General features: G+C 41.3%; 1 protein-coding gene across 5 annotated transcripts in view; it reads left to right on the top strand.

Moving 5' to 3' along the window:
• Positions 1-3389: 3389 nt before the first annotated feature.
• The window catches only part of map3k7 (mitogen-activated protein kinase kinase kinase 7), a 70191-nt gene continuing 55858 nt past the window's right edge, over positions 3390-17722 (top strand). For 2 of the 5 annotated variants that reach the window (XM_086019002.1, XM_086018999.1), the window contains exons 1-5: positions 3390-3653; positions 4084-4198; positions 4273-4383; positions 8865-8930; positions 12722-12767. In XM_086019002.1, coding sequence (XP_085875128.1) covers positions 4106-4198; positions 4273-4383; positions 8865-8930; positions 12722-12767 — 316 coding nt within the window. In that variant the 5' untranslated portion in view covers positions 3390-3653; positions 4084-4105. The remainder of the gene's footprint in view (positions 3654-4083; positions 4199-4272; positions 4384-8864; positions 8931-12721; positions 12768-17722) is intronic. The other 3 variants (XM_086019003.1, XM_086019001.1, XM_086019000.1) reach the window with 2 other exon arrangements.

The following is a 17722-nucleotide window of genomic DNA, read 5'->3' as shown; positions in this document are numbered from 1 at the left end:
TACCAAGCTCTTTCAATCAGGCTGGAGGAAATATCTCCTTTTTGTCAATGAAGGCACGGCCACCTACGAAGTAGTCAACTTTCTGCTGCTTGCGTGCGTGGTCCACCAGCGGCCACAACTTCATCCTGGACTCTCGATCAGCTTTGCAAAGGTCTTCCGCAAAGCGCAGACCGTTGTCTCGGAGGAAGGCAGAGTTCTTCGCAGCAGCCCATACAGCAGCTCTGTAGATGCGAGAAGTGAACTGCACAATGATTCCTCTCGAGCTGTTTGGTTTCTTCACCCCCATGCAGTGAACAGTATCAATGACCTCCGGGAGTCGCTGAGCATCAGACGGCAGCATCATTTTGCAGACACGAATCACTTCACTCCTCACATCTTTGTCTTCCACTTGCTCATTATCTCCATGCAACTTCAAGTTCCATCGTCTCGAGGACCTTTCCATGTCGATGATACGTGCCTCTAATATGTTGGTACTTTTGAGCTGGGATACTCTTAACTTCACCTCACTCACTTGCTTGCAGACAGCCTCCATTTCGCCTCGCATACTTGCAATTTGAGTCGCATTATTCTGAACCAAACCTTTCAGTTCATCTGACCTAGCGTTAATCAACACTGACAAAGTAGCGATGATATCGTTGTCAGGACCGGTGTTACTGTTTAACTGTCTTAGATTATATTAGATTATCTGGCTCCCGATTCCAGATGTGGCCGTTAGGGCAATGTCAAAAAGTCATTTTGTGTTTCCTCTCTGCAGATTCATCACAAGCTACATGGAAACTGTTCAAGTGCATACCTGTTCAAATCCTCAATAAACACATGATACCAAACGTGTCGTTTACGACTCCCGATTGATGGCTACAAGTAATTGTAAACGGAGCGAAAATTAAAACAAAAACAAAAAAAGACGAGAGTGGTACTTGAACCCATGCCGCGGTGAAGAATAAAGAAACACATGCCTCCAGTGCTGCTGCTGCCTTACCACTACGCCACGAGCTGGTACACTTTCGGAGGCGCACATTTAATACTTGTAGATCGGTATAAGTACCCCGGCGATGTGGCACAAGTTAATCTGGTGCTAAATGTATATGCCCATGTCAACTGGCTAGTGGGAAGCAACTTGACATGGTCGCGCTCGTGTTGCTTTTCACCTAAATTAAAGTTCGTACCTGACACGGATGCGCCGAAATCACTTATGAGTGATGAATACGTGCATAGATGTTAAAAATAAGTGATGTCAAAGAGAAGCATCAACATGATTGAAGCGATATTGTAATCGGCTCCATCCGAAAAGGAAGATATACATAACTGCTGTCTGTCATCTGATCAAACTGTTTTCCAAACTCATTCAAAATAAGCACGCGGAACAGCACACATGGACTTGTCGTCTTGGGCAACAGCAACATTCTTATTTTCATTATTCAACCATTTTGCAACGATCGGAAATGAGTATTTTATATGTATTCTATAAACATATGTCTCGTTTAAGGGCGATTTCGGCCCAAGTGGCAAAGTCAATAAACAGCGGCTTGATCCCCACTCTGGATCGACTGCAAGAAAGTGGGCAAATAAAAGTTAGAAATAAACTAATAAAAACATCTGGGCATCGGTGGTACTTGAACCCATCATGTCAAAACGGTACGGAACGCATTACCGCTGCTCACGTCCCTCGCCTAGCCGAGGTACTACAATGTGTGTCGTACAATTGGTCCCCTATAGATTAAGAAATTGGCTGGACTTTACAGTTGTTTGTCTCCAGTTATTCATCACATTTTAAATGTCCTTGAACTAGCAACACATAACCAATGCTTTACTCATCCCTGAAATAGTTGTGCACACAAACTTGACCATTTAAACTGGGTTGGAGGGGAAATGGTGGTTCTCTCTGCAAGTAATTGTATTTTGTACATATCCCCTAAACCACAGGTGTCAAGGCCAAGGCCAAATCTGACCCGCGGCATCATTTTATGTGGCACGCGAAAGCAAATAATCTGTGTTGACTTGACATGTTTCTTTCAAATTGTCCTCACTTGTTACACCGCATAAAAGATATTGCAAGCATCTGTTACCAATTCCCCCTTTATTTAGGGGCTTGTGATTTCAAAACTAGTTATCCATCAATTTGTTGTCGGCTATATGTGTTAATATGAGTCAATCATACATTTACATGGGTTCCCAGTCGGAACGGCCCTCTGAGCGACACCAAAACTATTATGTAGCCTGCGACAACAATAAGTTTGACACCCCTGCCCCAAACTAATCGACATCCCCCCAACTTTCGCTGTAAACAGTGTGATGACTTTGGATTTGACCGGTGTTTGCCTCCGCCAATGATTTGTTCCCCTTTATAGAGCCTTATTTCAACATTCTGCAAAGAGTGGTGTTTTGTCAAACAGTGCACCTTTAATGTAGTGAAGATGCAATGTGGGCAGATTGTATATATATCCCACCCGTCCCCTATTGACCTCAACCAATTATGAAAGTCAGTCCTCTCCAAGCTTTTAATAATACAAAGAGTGGATAACGATACTACTGAAAATACATTTGCTTTTGTGCTTCCACCTCCTAAATATGCTAAATGGAACGTGTCATAATTGCTTTTGGCGCTACTGTGAGGATGTCGTGTAGCCTATAACTATTACTCTTTTGCTCAATTATTAAGCCACAAAAGTACAAATTGCCATCCACAGAGGTACAAATCAGCATTTCCCCACAAGTACAAATTCAATTTTGCTTTAAGTACAACATTTATTTCCACAACTACAAGTCGTTTTTCCTACCAAGGAGGATTTGGTTTTTTGTTTTCACATACAAGTTGTCATTTCTACAGGTACACATTTTCAAAAGTCCACATTTTCAAATATATATTTTTTTCCAGGTACAATTTTGTTTTTTCAGATACAACATTTTTTCACACGCCTTCAAATTGTTTTCTCTACGAATATATTTTTTTTACAATTTCCTTGTTACGAGTACAAATTTCCTTTTTATTTACTTTTAGTTACTTTTGCACCAAATTCACTACCTCCATACCATCTCTGCTAGTAACAAATGCAGTGAAAATTTTAAGCAACTTGAAGCTGAATAGTCGGCCCCACACAGTTTTGCCTCACCAAATCTGGCCCTCTTTGCAAAAGGTTATTGCAAAATTAATGTAGTGTATTCAAATTAGGCGTGCTTTGACGGTGGCAACGCAAGATGGGCACCCGTGGCTTCACTTCTCGCGACGACGAGTCTGGCGGCATTATAAATCCAGGTTATTGTATACGTCTTTCGCGGTGTTTGACAAATTGTAATGATGCAGGATAGACTTCTCGGCCTTAAAAAATTTTTAATTTTTTTTTATTTTGGCATAATCTAGGAGATTTAATTCGGTAATTTAAATTTGCCCCTCTGACAGGATAGAATTAAATATCTTGCGTTCGGTGTCTGTCCGGGGGAAGAAATAGAAGTGCGCACTCATTTCCTGGTGGATTGTTTCCTGCGAAGAATAAAAATACACTTTTACCAGTCCTGCTAGACCAGTTATGTCTACCTCTCGGTTGGACAATGAAACACCGTTTTATTTAAAGGACGTCACTGTTACACCTTTTGTTCATGAATAATAGACACCTTCATGTCCAGACGGCCGGTGCTGGTGAGCTAACAAGCCCCGGGTATGTAGTGTTAGCATCCAGGCCAGCAGCTACATTCTGTGAAAAGCCATCTAATGAACTGTAGGCCTCAGTTTACTTGTTAAACCCTAGGCTGCGGTACTGTATTACTAAATGTCTATCGTGTGACAGTGTACAGTGATGGTGAAGGTTACTTTGCCGTAAAATGTTTTGTCACCGTTGCATGGCAGCAACAGTTAGCCCTGTTAAGATTGTTTATAAGTTTGACAGTTACTGGTTTGCGACCAACGTTCTGCTATGTAACTCGGTTTTAAACAGTGTCTGTCCGACTTTTAAGTTTTTAATTTTTTTAAAGAAACGTTGCCATAGAATTCGGGGATATCAGATCAATCGCAACAGCTGCACTACTGTGTTTCTAATATATGCGCGTAACACATACATTTACTGTTGTTTTATGTTTCCCCTTTAACAGTAGGTGGCTGACGTGAGCTAGTATGACTCTGTCGTTACCATCCACCGACATGCTTGAGACACCTCCGGGATATCCATTTGAGGAAATTAATTATGAAGACATTGAGGTGGAGGAGGTAAGTTGTGTTTACTTGTGATCTTATTACCCTATTCACCCTGTTAACACTGATTTTACACATTTTATTTTCAGGTAGTGGGCAGAGGAGCTTTTGGAGTGGTTTGCAAAGCCAAGTGGAAAGGCAAAGATGTTGCTATCAAGACAATTGAAAGTGAATCAGAGAGAAAAGCCTTCATTGTTGAGGTATACATCTTAATAGAGTGCTATTGCAGCTTTTTAAAAAACATCCACAAAAAGTCACATTTGTATTTTATGTTGTGGTTTACTCTGGCTGCAAGATTGTATGTACTTTATTAAATGCCTGTTACAATCTGCAATAATACTTAATTAAAGATATCCATGTTTTCCCTTCGAATAACCATTAACCCCATTCTGATGCCCAAATCCACGAAACATTGACAAGACATCTTTGGTCGGCAAGCAGGCCACCAAATGACAAACCTCGCCAAAATATCAGTAATTTATTTTATTTTTTAATTTAGTAACTCAGAACATACAAACACAGCAGCTATGGGGTGACAAACAGAAAGGCAAAGAAATACATTACGGAAATATATTTTAAAGCGTGATGTCATCAGCAGGCGCGCAGGCCACTGAAGGACCCCCGATACAGGACACTACACCTTGCGGTCCTCACAGAAGTGTACACCTAGTAGAAGTGCACGTCGTGTTTGAGATCACAAGTTACAAGTAGGGATGGGAATTTCGACTAATTTGCCCGCTGACTAGTCTCAAATTTTATTTGCAACTAGTCTATAAGGAAGAAAACTAGAATTTTAATACATATTGAATTCAAAGTTTAAAATGCAAATGTTGTGTGTATTTAGGGGCTATTTTAGCCCAAACATTCAGGACAAGTTTGTTAATTTAAATTATATTGATGTAACAACAACTGACTGAATAAAGGTGAACAATTGAAAGAGAAATACATTTCTGATACATTTTCCAATGCAATGCATGGCATTTATTATGAATAATGTAATGTACCGACTCCCAGTCCAGCAGGGTCTCATTCGCTATCACCATGTTAGCTGTATTATCATGCACACAGGTGACGACTTTATTTTGTAGTGCCCACGTACCCATCACACTCTGCAGGGCAGCAGCCAAGTTTTCAGCTGTGTGTCTTTCCTCAAAGGCTAGGTTCACACCGCAGGCAAATGCGACCCAGATCGGATTTTTTAGCCCATATGCGACCAGTATCTGATTTTTTTATGACAGTCTGAACGGCTCAATTCCGATTTTTTCAAATGCGACCTGGGTCGCTTTCATATGTGGCCCTCGATCAGATACGTATCCGATCTTTTCCAACGCGTTCGCGGTCTGAACGGCCAGGGCACATATACTGTATACGACATTGACGAGCCCAAGATGCGCTCCCGCGCAGGCGGAGGCAAAGTGCTGGCAGCAGGGGGATCGAATCTGCAAAGTTGTTTTGAGTAACACTATTGACTTTATATTTTACTTTAATTTAATCCCACTTGAAATTAGAAGCATAAATTGGACATTTATGGCGATCGTAGTAATTCAGCCACGACTCAGATAGATTGATTTTTTTACGCACGGTTATGACGTGACGTCATCGTTAGGTGATGTCTCCATGAAATGAGATAATAAAGCCTTGCCTCATAATTTCCCCCCAAAATTGTATTTATTTCTACCTGCTACCTAATCGTTTGAATGCCCCGACACGCTGGACCACATTTACTTCCGCAAACACAACGTCGGGTGTGACGTCGTCTCTTCTTCTGCGCAGGCGGGCCACTTTGACGACGCATGTGTTCATACAGCAGACAAGACAGAGGTCTAATTTTTAATGTAATATGAACACTTACACAAAAAAAATAGGATTTTTTTAGGGGGACAGGGAGCAATTCTCTCTCTTGGTGCTCAGGATGTTTACAGAGGCCAAGGCAAGGCGTGTGGAACAAGATGCGTGATACTTAATGCCGTGTTTAACCGACTAGTCTACTAGTAAAAGTAAAAGCTCGGGCTTCCAGTCGATGGCAACTATTGCTCCCCATTGCATATTTGTGGCCTGTGCACGATCTGTGGCGCATACGCAGAAGGTCGCCAAGTACAAAAATGACACTAGGACGAAATATGTAGGTGAGTTTAAATATATTTAATTTAAATAGTTGTAAATTCAATTTACATTGTAAATTGTGTTATAAGGACTGTGATAATTCGATATTTACAATTGAAAAGACATTTCATCGGCACAAGAATTCCGCTGAATGTCGCCAGTTTTCTGCTATTTTGGTCAAATGCGCAATGAATTGTGGGTAATATGCTTCAGCTGAGGGGCCATCGATGCGGGCTCAGCCTAAGTATGTAACAAAGGCGCAAAAGTTGAGGGGCTGGATGAAAAAGCACTTCGTAGAATTGGGACATCCTACACCAGGGGTGTCCAGCTCCAGTCCTCAAGGGCCGCTTTCCTGCCTGTTTTCCAGCTCTCCTTGCTGCAACGCACCTGATGATCGTTAGCAAGCTCTGAAGAAGCTTGATAACAGGCAGGAAAGCGGCCCTTGAGGACCGGAGTTGGACACCCCTGCCCTACACCATGGGTCTTCAATCCTGTTCCTCGAGGGACAGTGTTCTACCTGTTTTCCATTTCTCCCTGCTGCCACACACCTGAATCAAATGACCATATAATCAGCAAGGTATGCAGAAGCTGGAAAATGACCCTGCTCATTTGAATCAGGTGTGGACTGCAGCACGGAGATATGGAAAACAGGCAAGACACCGGCCCTCGAGGAACAGGATTGGAGACACATGCCCTACACACTCGCATCCTCAATGGGAATGCGCAATTGAGGGGCACAGGGTTGGAAGTGCAAGGACAGGATCACAATCTTGCAGCCCGATCACATCTGGTACCCACACCGGCCGCCTGGGGCAGAGAGGGGCCGTGTCGTCACTGTCATCTCGGCTGACAGGAATGCTGTCGCACAAGCCCATTTTCTGGTTTTATACTAGCCGGCGGCTGGTCGTCGTCAAAGTTATAAAAATACAGTATATACAATAAACACAATAGGATTTGATAACAACGCTGAACCATATTTACAATTTTTGATTCTTAAAGTGGAAGTTAACCCAAACATATTTTTTTCAAGAATATGTTCTATGCAAGCTCACTAGTTGGAAAAGGGTATACTGATAAATATTGCATTTGTGGAATAAGTGTTAATCCACTCGTTTTTAGCCATCCCTGGGAGCGGCCATTTGGTCTTCCGTCGACTGAAAATGACATCACAACTGCTCACAACGACCAATCATGGCTCAGATTCAGAAAACAGGTCAGCCGTGATTGGTCGTTGTGAGCAGTTGTGATGTCATTTTCAGTCGGCGGAAGACCAAATGAAGACCGCCCCCAAAGATGGCTAAAAACGAGTGCATTTTGCTGCTTAACTTATATTCCACAAACGCAAAATTAATCAGAATGTTGTGTTTCAACTAGTGGGCCAGCTGGGAACATATTCTTGAAAAAAATCTGTTTGGGTTGACTTCCGCTTTAATGGTAAAATTGTTCACGAGCAAGCACACGCATCACTTGTTCGCTGTGTCTCATTCACATAAATGAGAGGTCTTCAGCAGCAGAGCAAAAGCTCGCCGTTCCCCTGCCCGACCGATTGTGGCTTTGGGTGGCTGCCAGAGGGCTTCAGATGCTGCAGAGCGAGCATGACGAGCCATTGACTCTGAGAGGCGGCCAGAGTGTGCTCTCTGTTCAGAATGAATGAGCGCTGACAGCATGCCGCCTACAAAATCATATCGCACTATTTCATCCATGATACATATAAAATTGTAAACATGGTTTAATGTTGTAAGACACAAAATCTGTGTGCAGTGTACACCAATTTTTTGTCTTGACAGCAATTGATTTGTTTTGTTTTTTTTAACGTGTGAAAGATTCAATGCATTTAATGGGCTGTACTTTGTAACCTGGCCACATCATGCAACAGCAGTTAATATTTTAATTCGCACCAACAACAATGGCCAAGAGTTGCCACATGTGAAATGTTTTGATAAGCTTGCACAGTACAGTTGAACCCGTCCCCATCGCTCCGTGCACCTGTTGTAATGGAAAAGCAAAGGAGGCTATGTGGTGTGGTGCCGGGCTTAGCGGAGTGGAGTGGAGTGGTGTGGGGCTAGTGGAAAAGTGGCATTATAGTCCAAAAAATAATGTAATAACGGAAAAATATCACCGCGTGTCAAGCCAAAATGGCACTGCATCACACTGACAAGTGTTTCCAATATTTGGATTATCTGTGCCTTCTGTAACTTTCCTGGCTGCCAGACCCTCGAGCAAGGCACCTCACTTCATTTAGCTGCATGAATCGGTTAAAATTTAAGCAACTCTTCTCAGTATGATGCAGTAATATCCTTTTCCAACTATAGCAATAATAAACTAATAATAGTATGTTTAAGTTAATACCTCCCTGACTGTCAATAAAAAAATGAGCATTGTTGTCATAAAGGCGATCTCGTATTTGCTCTCATTACCTTCTCTGTGGGTAGCTAATAAAGCATTGTAACAATACTTTATACCGCTACCACTCTACTACTGATTTCTTAACAGTGTTTGTAATTGTGATTATTAGTATAACATAAGTGCACTAACAATTTTAACTTGTTTGACCATTCATCTGTCCCTTTGTCTGCAGCTCCGGCAGCTTTCACGTGTAAATCACCCTAATATTGTGAAGTTATATGGTTCCTGCAGTAATCCAGTAAGTTAACAATTATTTTTATATTATTTATCGTTGTGTGTTTATGGTCACACTATTCACATTCACATTATTAATCATTATGATCATAGAAATGCATCAAAAATTCAACCACCTCAAAATTTACGGCTGAAAATGTCACAAAAGTAAATGTTTGGTTTTGGGCCGAAAGACTTCTATCATTGAAATAACATGGATGAAACAGGATGTGGCAGGGTTTGCCCACCCCGTTCATCACATCGCCAATAATGAGTTGAAATTGGGAGTGGCATGATAAATATTTCCCATATTCGTCATTTTGGCAAAGGGCCAATTCGTCGGTCAAAATTTCCCTGGCAAAACCTGCATCAAAAGCCATGAATACAAAGTACAAATGTCCGTATGCAAATAATCCACAATTTTTCTTTGCGGTCAGTTACGCATGTGCATGGCAAATAAAGTCTTAAAAAAAAAAAATGCTTGTCAGTCCGATGTAATGTTTACATACAGTATTGTGGCTGCAGGCCGGCGGTATAGTAGCGAGTAGGGATGCAACGATTTATCGAAAATCGATTTTATATTGATGTAAATGCTTAAAATATGCATCAGTGTAAAAAAAATAAAAGAATCGATTCGCAACACCAAGTTAACCATAGCCGCTCTCTCATGTCTCTGATGTAAACAAACTGCATACACACATTGGGTAAATTACTTGACACTAGAACTGCCAAGATTAGAAGCACAACAACTTCAATAGTCATAAGCATTGACATTTTAGTAGTGGACGCGTTGTTTATTTATATATCTAATTAGTTGCCGCTGTATTTTTCCTCAAAAGCCTCGTATCCCATGGCCTGGCCTGCATGCTTCTCTACAAGACACATGTGCAGTAATGGTAATCTGGGACATCCGTGATGTAAACAGAAGCATTTTGGGCGTCATCGATCGCGTGTTAGCGTTAGCAACTGAGTCTGGGCGCGTTTCATATGATGTAAATCTCCCTTTCATAGCTAATAATGCTGTGATAAATGAGCATTTAAAAAGGAAGCACGTTGTGGCTGATGCTCGATTTCATTAATCACATTGGGACAGTCGTTTCTGAAAGCTAGCTTTCGTTAGCACACCCAGGCTACCGTGCATGTCCTGTTGTGGTACGCTAACATTGTAGCGTCTGCGCACCCGTGCTGCGTTTGAGAATCGGAAATCTCAGCATGAGTTAACACAACATGACCTATTTTCCACAAACCTTAAAAGGCAACACCTAACAATAAAATACATAACATACCAACTCGTTAGAATGTACTAATTTAGATTGCTAAAAAATCATGTTCCTCCTAATCTTTAAAGTTTTTTTTCCCATTCCAGGTGCATACCACTAGAGAAGCTAAAGAAAACGTCTTGAATTACGGTTCAATAAAAAGCAATACAATTGTTTAGTTTTATTTAGCTCTGTGCTCCTCCCTAATTTTACTCATTTGATTTCACTCCTCTACATTAAAAAAAAAGGATTGGTGCCCAAAAAAGTAAAATATGTTTATTTAGCAAGCTATCCCCTTTGCTGGGCTGCTATAAAATACTTAGTACGCCACTCCCCATTTGAACTCGTCATTGGCGACACGGCGAACGGGACCGCGAATCCTGGGTATGATGGCATTTTCTGTCAAGTTGGTTACTGTGAATAGTGCACTGAAGCTTGGTTTCAAGAAAATTGCTAATCGAAACAAAATCGCAATATCTGTCAGAAAAATCACAATACATTTTTTCATAAAATCATTTAGCCCTAGTACCCTCCTTTTTTGGAGTCCTTGGAGGGTGTGCTGGAGAGGGCACCCTCTGGGGACTCCCTCATTCTGGGGGACTTCAATGCTCGTGTGGGCAATGACAGTGAGACCTGGAAGGACGTGATTGGGAGGAACGACCCCCCCCCCCCCGATTGTCCATAATGAACACGATGTTCAAACATAAGGGTGTCCAAAAGGGTGTCCACTAGGCACCAGGACACACGAGACCGCAGTTCGATGATTGACTTTGTGGTTGTGTCATCATATTTGTGGCTGCATGTTTTGGACACACAGTGAGGGGTGGAACTGTCAACTGATTACAGCCTGGTGGTGTGTTGGTTCCGATGGTGGTGTAAGATGCCGGTCCAACCCGGTAGGCCCAAACGTATTGTGAGGGATTGCTGGGAACGTATGGTAGATTCCTCTGTCAGAAAGAGTTTCAACTCCTACCTCTGTCAGAACTTCGCCCATGTCCCGGGGGAGGCCTGGGACATTGAGTCCAAGTGGACCATGTTTCGTGTCTCCATTGTTGAGGCGGCTGATTGGAGCTGTGGCCATAAAGTGGTTGGTGCCTGTCGTGGTGGCAATCCCCGAACCCACTGGTGAACGCCGATGTTAAGGCTGCCGTCAAAGTGAAGGAGGAGTCCTAGCGGGCCTTTTTGGCCTGTGGTGATTGTCCTATCTCTGGGGTTGAAGTTACTGAGTTGGTGAAAAAGCTCATTGGTTGTAAAGCCCTGGGGTTGGATGGGATCTTCCCGGAGTTTCCAAAGGCTCTGGATGTGCCTGTCCTGGTTGACATGCCTCTACAACATTGCATGGACATCAGGGACAATGCCTCTGGATTGGTAAACCGAGGTGGTGGTCCCTGTTTTTAAGAATGTGGATCGGGGTGTGTGTTTCAACTACAGAGGCATCACACTCCTCAGCCTCCCTGGTAAGGTCTATTCAGGGGTGTTGGAGAGGAGGGTCCATCAGTAAGTCGAATCTCAGATTCAGGAGTCCCAGAGTGGTTTTCGTCCCAGCTGTGGACGAAGGGACCAGCTCAATACTCTTGACAGGGTCCTCGAGGATGCATGGGAGTTAACCCAACCAGTCTACTTGTTTTTTTGTGTACTTGGAGAATTTTTTTGTCCATTTCCCTCATGGAGTTCTTTGTGGGGTGCATCGTGAGTACGGATTACCAGATATCCTGATACAGTCTGTTCAGTCCGGTAACACCTATGTCAGTTTGGTTGGCATTGATGACACTAAGTCGGATTCATTTCCAGACAGATTTGTACTTAATAACTTTTACGGTCAGAATTTTTTTATGTTGAGGGCGTCCAGTTTGGGGGCCTCAGTATTGCATCTCTTCTTTTTGCATGTAATGTGATACTTTTGGCTTCTTCAACCCAATGGTCTCCAACTCTTCCGGGAGTAGATTGCAGCCGAGTGTGAAGTGGTTGTGATGAAAATTAGTTGAGGTTGTGTCCGAAACGAGGTCCTGGATACAGGTGGCTGAAATGACTTTCCTCTGCAGATACCGTGAGTAGCTCAGTCATCCGGTAGGAGCTCCGAGTTGAGCCACCACGTTAAGAGGAGTCAGATGAGGTGGCTTGGACATTCGGTAGGGATGCCTCCTGGACACCGCCGTAGTGAGGTATCCCAGGCATGTCCCACCGGAAGGAGGCCCCGGTGACGACCCAGAACACACTGGAGAGACTGTCCCCCCGGGCGGGCCATGGGATCTGCCTGAAAGAGTTGGAATAAGTAGCTGGGGAGAGGGAAGTCTGTGCTTCCCTGTTAAAGCTGCTCCACCCGCGAGCCGTAACCAGACACACCGTAGAAAATGGATGGATGGATAAGTGCAAACCATGTCAAAACAATACATTTTAGACCTGTAATTGCAATATCATGAAACAATGATATTTTTGCTCAAGGTTATCGTACCGTCAGACACTGACACTGGCCCATGCCTACTTGTGATAATGTATTGCATGAAATTATTAAATAATGCCATAGTAGCAATTATAATATTATGATGCTTCCCTTTAGGTCTGTCTTGTAATGGAATATGCTGAAGGAGGGTCACTGTACAATGGTGAGTTTACACTAGAACAGTACTGTCAAGTGAGCACATTCCTCATTTTGGTGTATTGTGATTTTGGTGCACTAAGCACAGCCTGCCCACATCAGTCAACTAATCCGATTGGTCGTCTCTGTAACTGTTTACAAATTGGATCATTTGTCAATCTCAATAATGTAGTGATGTCCTTTTTCTCACTCATACGTAATCAGGGCAGGGGTTGTAATAAACAGCAACATGCAAATATGTTGTGCCTCAAAGTTATCTTGCCAAATCAAGTCAATTTTATTTGCGTAGAGCCCTAAATCATAAAAGTTCTCAAAGGGCCTAAGATTAGCAACATCTTCTGATCTAAACCTCCCAAATCCCCAAGTTTCAGGTAATAATCTGTTATTGTATCAGGACAAAGGCATGAAAGTGCAACTTCCACCCCTTCGAACATAATATAGACAGAAATATTGACACACTAACTAATTCATCAATCAGAGCATAGAAACCTTTTAGTTCCTCTTGAATCTTAATTATTTTGCTAACCCATAATACACTTTAAGAATGGACTACACTAGAAAGAACAGAGGTTGTGTGTCCTGTTTTCCAAGGTCAGTGTTATACAGGGTTCTGACTAAAGTATAGAAAAGTAGGAAATTTTAATTCAATACATTTCCAGGTCTGATAAGTCTGGAAAATGGAACAATTTTAATGTTTCCAAAACTGTTACAACACCTCTATATTGTAAAACAAAAAAAATATGAAATCTTAAAAAAATAGATCAATCTATTTTTTAAAAATAGATCAATCTATTTTTTTAAGGCACTTGGAAGTGTAGCTGCAATGTTTGTGTGAAAGAGACAATGTTATAACATGGTCTTGGTAAATATTTGAATCTGATTATCTTAGAACATTACATCGGTGTACCATCTTATAATGTTTACCCTTAGGATCATTCATGTACCGTATTTTCCTGACTATAAGTCACGTTTTTTCATAGTTTGGCCGGGGGTGCGACTTACTACTCCGGAGTGACTTACATGAAATTATTAACACATTATTACCTGTATATCATTTCACATAAAGAAACATAAAGATAAATCCTTAAAGATATTAAAATGCATGGATAATTTAAACAGTTAAATCCTAATATTTTGTTAAATGAGTAATTACAATAGTATGATAAAAAGGCAATTTGACTGTCTATCAATACTTGCCGTGCCTGTGGTCTTACATACACGGAGAAGACAACAGAGAGATAATTACGACCAAATACATAAATACTTTTGGAGACTTGGAAACATTCTACATGGTTGGCGATAAATTAAAGACTTATTTAATCGATCTACGACCGTTTTGGTGAGTTTAAAGTTATCTTACATTCTGTCCACATTCATTTGGAGAATTTACACTGGCTGAAGCGGGTAGTAAATACCATTGATTCCGGTCAGAGAATCAGGAGGAGACACAGAAGAAACGCACCAAGGCGGAACTAAACTTTGGTTCCCCCCAGTCTTTCTGACATAACTGTTGTAATTTCCTCATTAGTGCTTTGTTTATACAGACATTGGTTTACTGTTTAACTTGTGTGTTTTACACCAGACATGTTTTCGGGCAGCTAATGGGTCCTTTCTTTACGTTGATTTATGTCGGGCATATTGTTGGACAGCTAAGGGGTCCTAACTAGAGACGTTTGGAGTCTGTTAGCTGTTAGTGGTAGCCACGTTGTTCGCTATCACTATGTCCGGTCACGCTCTTTGATTCAAGTGACTGTTTGGATGAGGCGCCCCGGTGAATCCCCCCCAAATTCACATACAGGCCTAACTCTGCGTCATTGTGTAATGTAACGTAAGCATACCGTTCAGCCTGTTGTTGTCTCTATTCTATTTTTATTTTAAATTGTTCGTCATTTAAATTTTAAATGACCTGTCTGTTCTTGGTGTTGGATTTTATCAAATAAATTTCCTTTAAAAATGCGCCTTACACTCCAGTGCGACTTATGTTTTTTTTCTACTTTATTATGCATTTTATGGCTCGTGCGACTTGTACTTATATATATATTAGGGATTGGAATTTCGACTAATTTGCCCGCCAACTAGTCTAAAATTTTATTTGCGACTAGTCTATAAGCAAGAAAACTTGAAATTTAATTCATATTGGTTTCAAAGTTTGAAATGCAAATGTCTTGTTTATTTACAGTAGGGGCTATTTCAGCCCAAACATTAAGGACAGTTTGTTAATTTAAATTCTATGTATGTAACAACAACTGACTGAATAAAAGTGAACAATTGAAAGAGAAACACATTTCTGATACATTTGCCAATGCAATGCACGGCATTTATTATGAATAATGTAATGAGTAATGGTACCAACTCCCAGTCCAGCAGGGTCTCATTCGCCATATGTTAGGTGCATTATCATGCACACAGGCGACGGCTTTATTTTCTAGTGCCCACGTACCCATCACACTCCGCAGGAGAGCAGGCAAGTTTGCAGCTGTGTGTCTTTCCTCCAAGGCGCATGACGCACACAGCTGCGGAGATGTCCTTTGTCCACATACGTTATACACGTCATAGTCATGTAAGATTCGGTGGCTATGGACGTCCATCCGTCTGTCGTTAAGGCATTGGCCACATAGCTGACCCGCTCAAATGCTCGTAGTATCTCCTCTTTCATTTGGTTATGGCCACTCTCGAGTTGGGGCATTATTGTTTTGCGACTTGGCACCACGTACTCAGACATACAGCATTAATTTTTCGAACCCTCTGCCCTCAACAAAAGAAAGCGGCAGCATATCGCGTCATTTTACAAATTAGTTGGGTAATCTTTGCTGTGCGGTGAGCATCGCAGCAACTGGCTGGAACAAACGCTCTCATGCTCGTCTGACTGGCCCCGCCTTCATCGACCTGCAGATTCACATCGAGCTTTACTTTGGATGTGGTTTCTCGTCGCTGCGGTAGAGTGGTTGTAAGCGAGTTTGTTGTCATCTGCTGCATCAAAATACTCCCAAACGATGCCGTTGTTTTTCGTGATACCTTCGACATCTTCAGAATTTACTTTTCTTCCTCAAACTTAGTGTCCCTGCCCCCTACTATGTGAGCGTACGGTGGGGGTGTGGGTGGGGGGGAGCAATTCTCTCTCTTGGTGCACAGCTTGTTGACAGAGGCAGAGGCGTGAGGAACAACATGTGTGATTCGTAATGCAGCGTTTAACCGACTAGTAAAATACTAAACGTTTAATAAATCGTAGACGGTTCAACGGTTAAACGACTAGTCGCGCACATCCCTAATACTTATATACTTATAGTCCGGAAAATACAGTAGTTTCCATTTTTAAAAAATCAATACATTGTTACCAATTAATACACAGCATCCTTTGTTAGATTTTACAAGCAAATATAGCAACCTGACAGTCAGACTTTCTGAGAAGTTAACATGAGGTACTCTGATGATAGAAATTAGCAAATTTAAAACAATGAGTGCATTTACTTTATTTGATGATTACAACACCTTTGTTGATTGTTATGCTGCTGAGGTTTAAAGGGAAAAATTAAGAGACAGAAGCTGCACAAATAGTTACCTCTGTAAGATTTGAATCAGCTTGCAGATGAGGACTTGGTAATCTTGTTATAAAAAATAAAAAAATTGGGCGAATAAAAAAAACCTCTAGAAATTCTTTATCAAGTCAAAAACAAAAGAAGCAGAACTAAGATATAGCATACAATATATAGAAATACATTAACAGGCATTGTAAAAACAGGCAAACAATTCATATTCTAAAAAAAATGTTAAAATAAAAACACAAAAGGAACTTGGTATACATTGAATAGTTTAAATCAGGGGTCTGCAACCTTTAACACTCAAAGAGCCATTTCGACCCGGTTTCCATGGAAAAGAAAACATTGGGAGCCACAAACACTTTTCGACATCAAAAATGAAGATCTATAACTTCATATATATATATATATATATATATATATATATATATATATATATATATATATATATTTGTAAAATACTGTGTTGCTTATGAAATCCATGCAGTCCATCCATGTTTCAGAAAATACAATTTTATTTAATAAATGAACACATTTTGAACCTTACAAAAAAAAAATTGCGTTGAAGGTCTCTTTTAAATGAATTAAAAAACTGAACTTAAATTATCCATCTAGCAAACAAAAATGCCTGAATTAAAAAATACAATGGAAAAATGAGCACTATTTAACCAAACAATGAAAATAGATATTTGCAAAATAACTGCCTGAATATTTATTTTAATGGGACTTGAAGCTCCTGAACCTCGATCTGCGCACTGTGTCTGCAAATCAGGGCATAGGAAGTCGCTTTCATCTTTACGCAGGACTGTAGCTGCCGTCTTTTTTGCAAGAAAGAAAAAAAAATAATTTTTTTGTGTGTCGGCATTCATATTACATTGTAAATGCGACCTCGATCTCTTTGGTGTGTGATATATGCACCCCGAAAGTGACCCACATGCGCAGAAGAAGAGACGACGTCACTCACGACGTAGTGTTTACGGAAGTAAATGTGGTGTAGCATGTTGGGGCATTTTGACAGTGGAGCGATTCGGTCGGAGGTAGAAATATATAGTATTTGGGGGGAAATGAGGAGGCGAGGCTTTTCTGTCATTTCATGGAGACGTCAGTAAAGATGACGACACGTCATAACCGCGCGGAAAAAATGAGCCAATCGAGCTGTGGCTGAATTACTACTATCACCATAAATGTCCACATTATGCTTCATGTTTCAACTGGGATTAAATTAAAGTCAAATATAAAATCAATGCTGTTACTCAAAACAACTGCAGAGTCAATCTCCCTGCTGTCAGCACTGATGCTTCTGCCCGCACGGAGAGTGTTTTTGGGCTCCTGACATTAATGTTGGATGTATGCGACCTACCTGGCGATTCAGATTGCGGTCGCTCGCATTGCAAAAAAATCCGATAGGTATCCGATCTAGGACCAC

The sequence above is a fragment of the Filicampus tigris genome, chromosome 20 (assembly GCF_054856515.1).
Source record: "Filicampus tigris isolate MCC_2025a chromosome 20, RoL_Ftig_1.0, whole genome shotgun sequence".
Classification (NCBI taxonomy): domain Eukaryota; kingdom Metazoa; phylum Chordata; class Actinopteri; order Syngnathiformes; family Syngnathidae; genus Filicampus; species Filicampus tigris.
The sequence above is the reverse complement of the archived record's forward strand: the minus strand, read 5'-3'. Positions and strand labels throughout refer to the sequence as shown.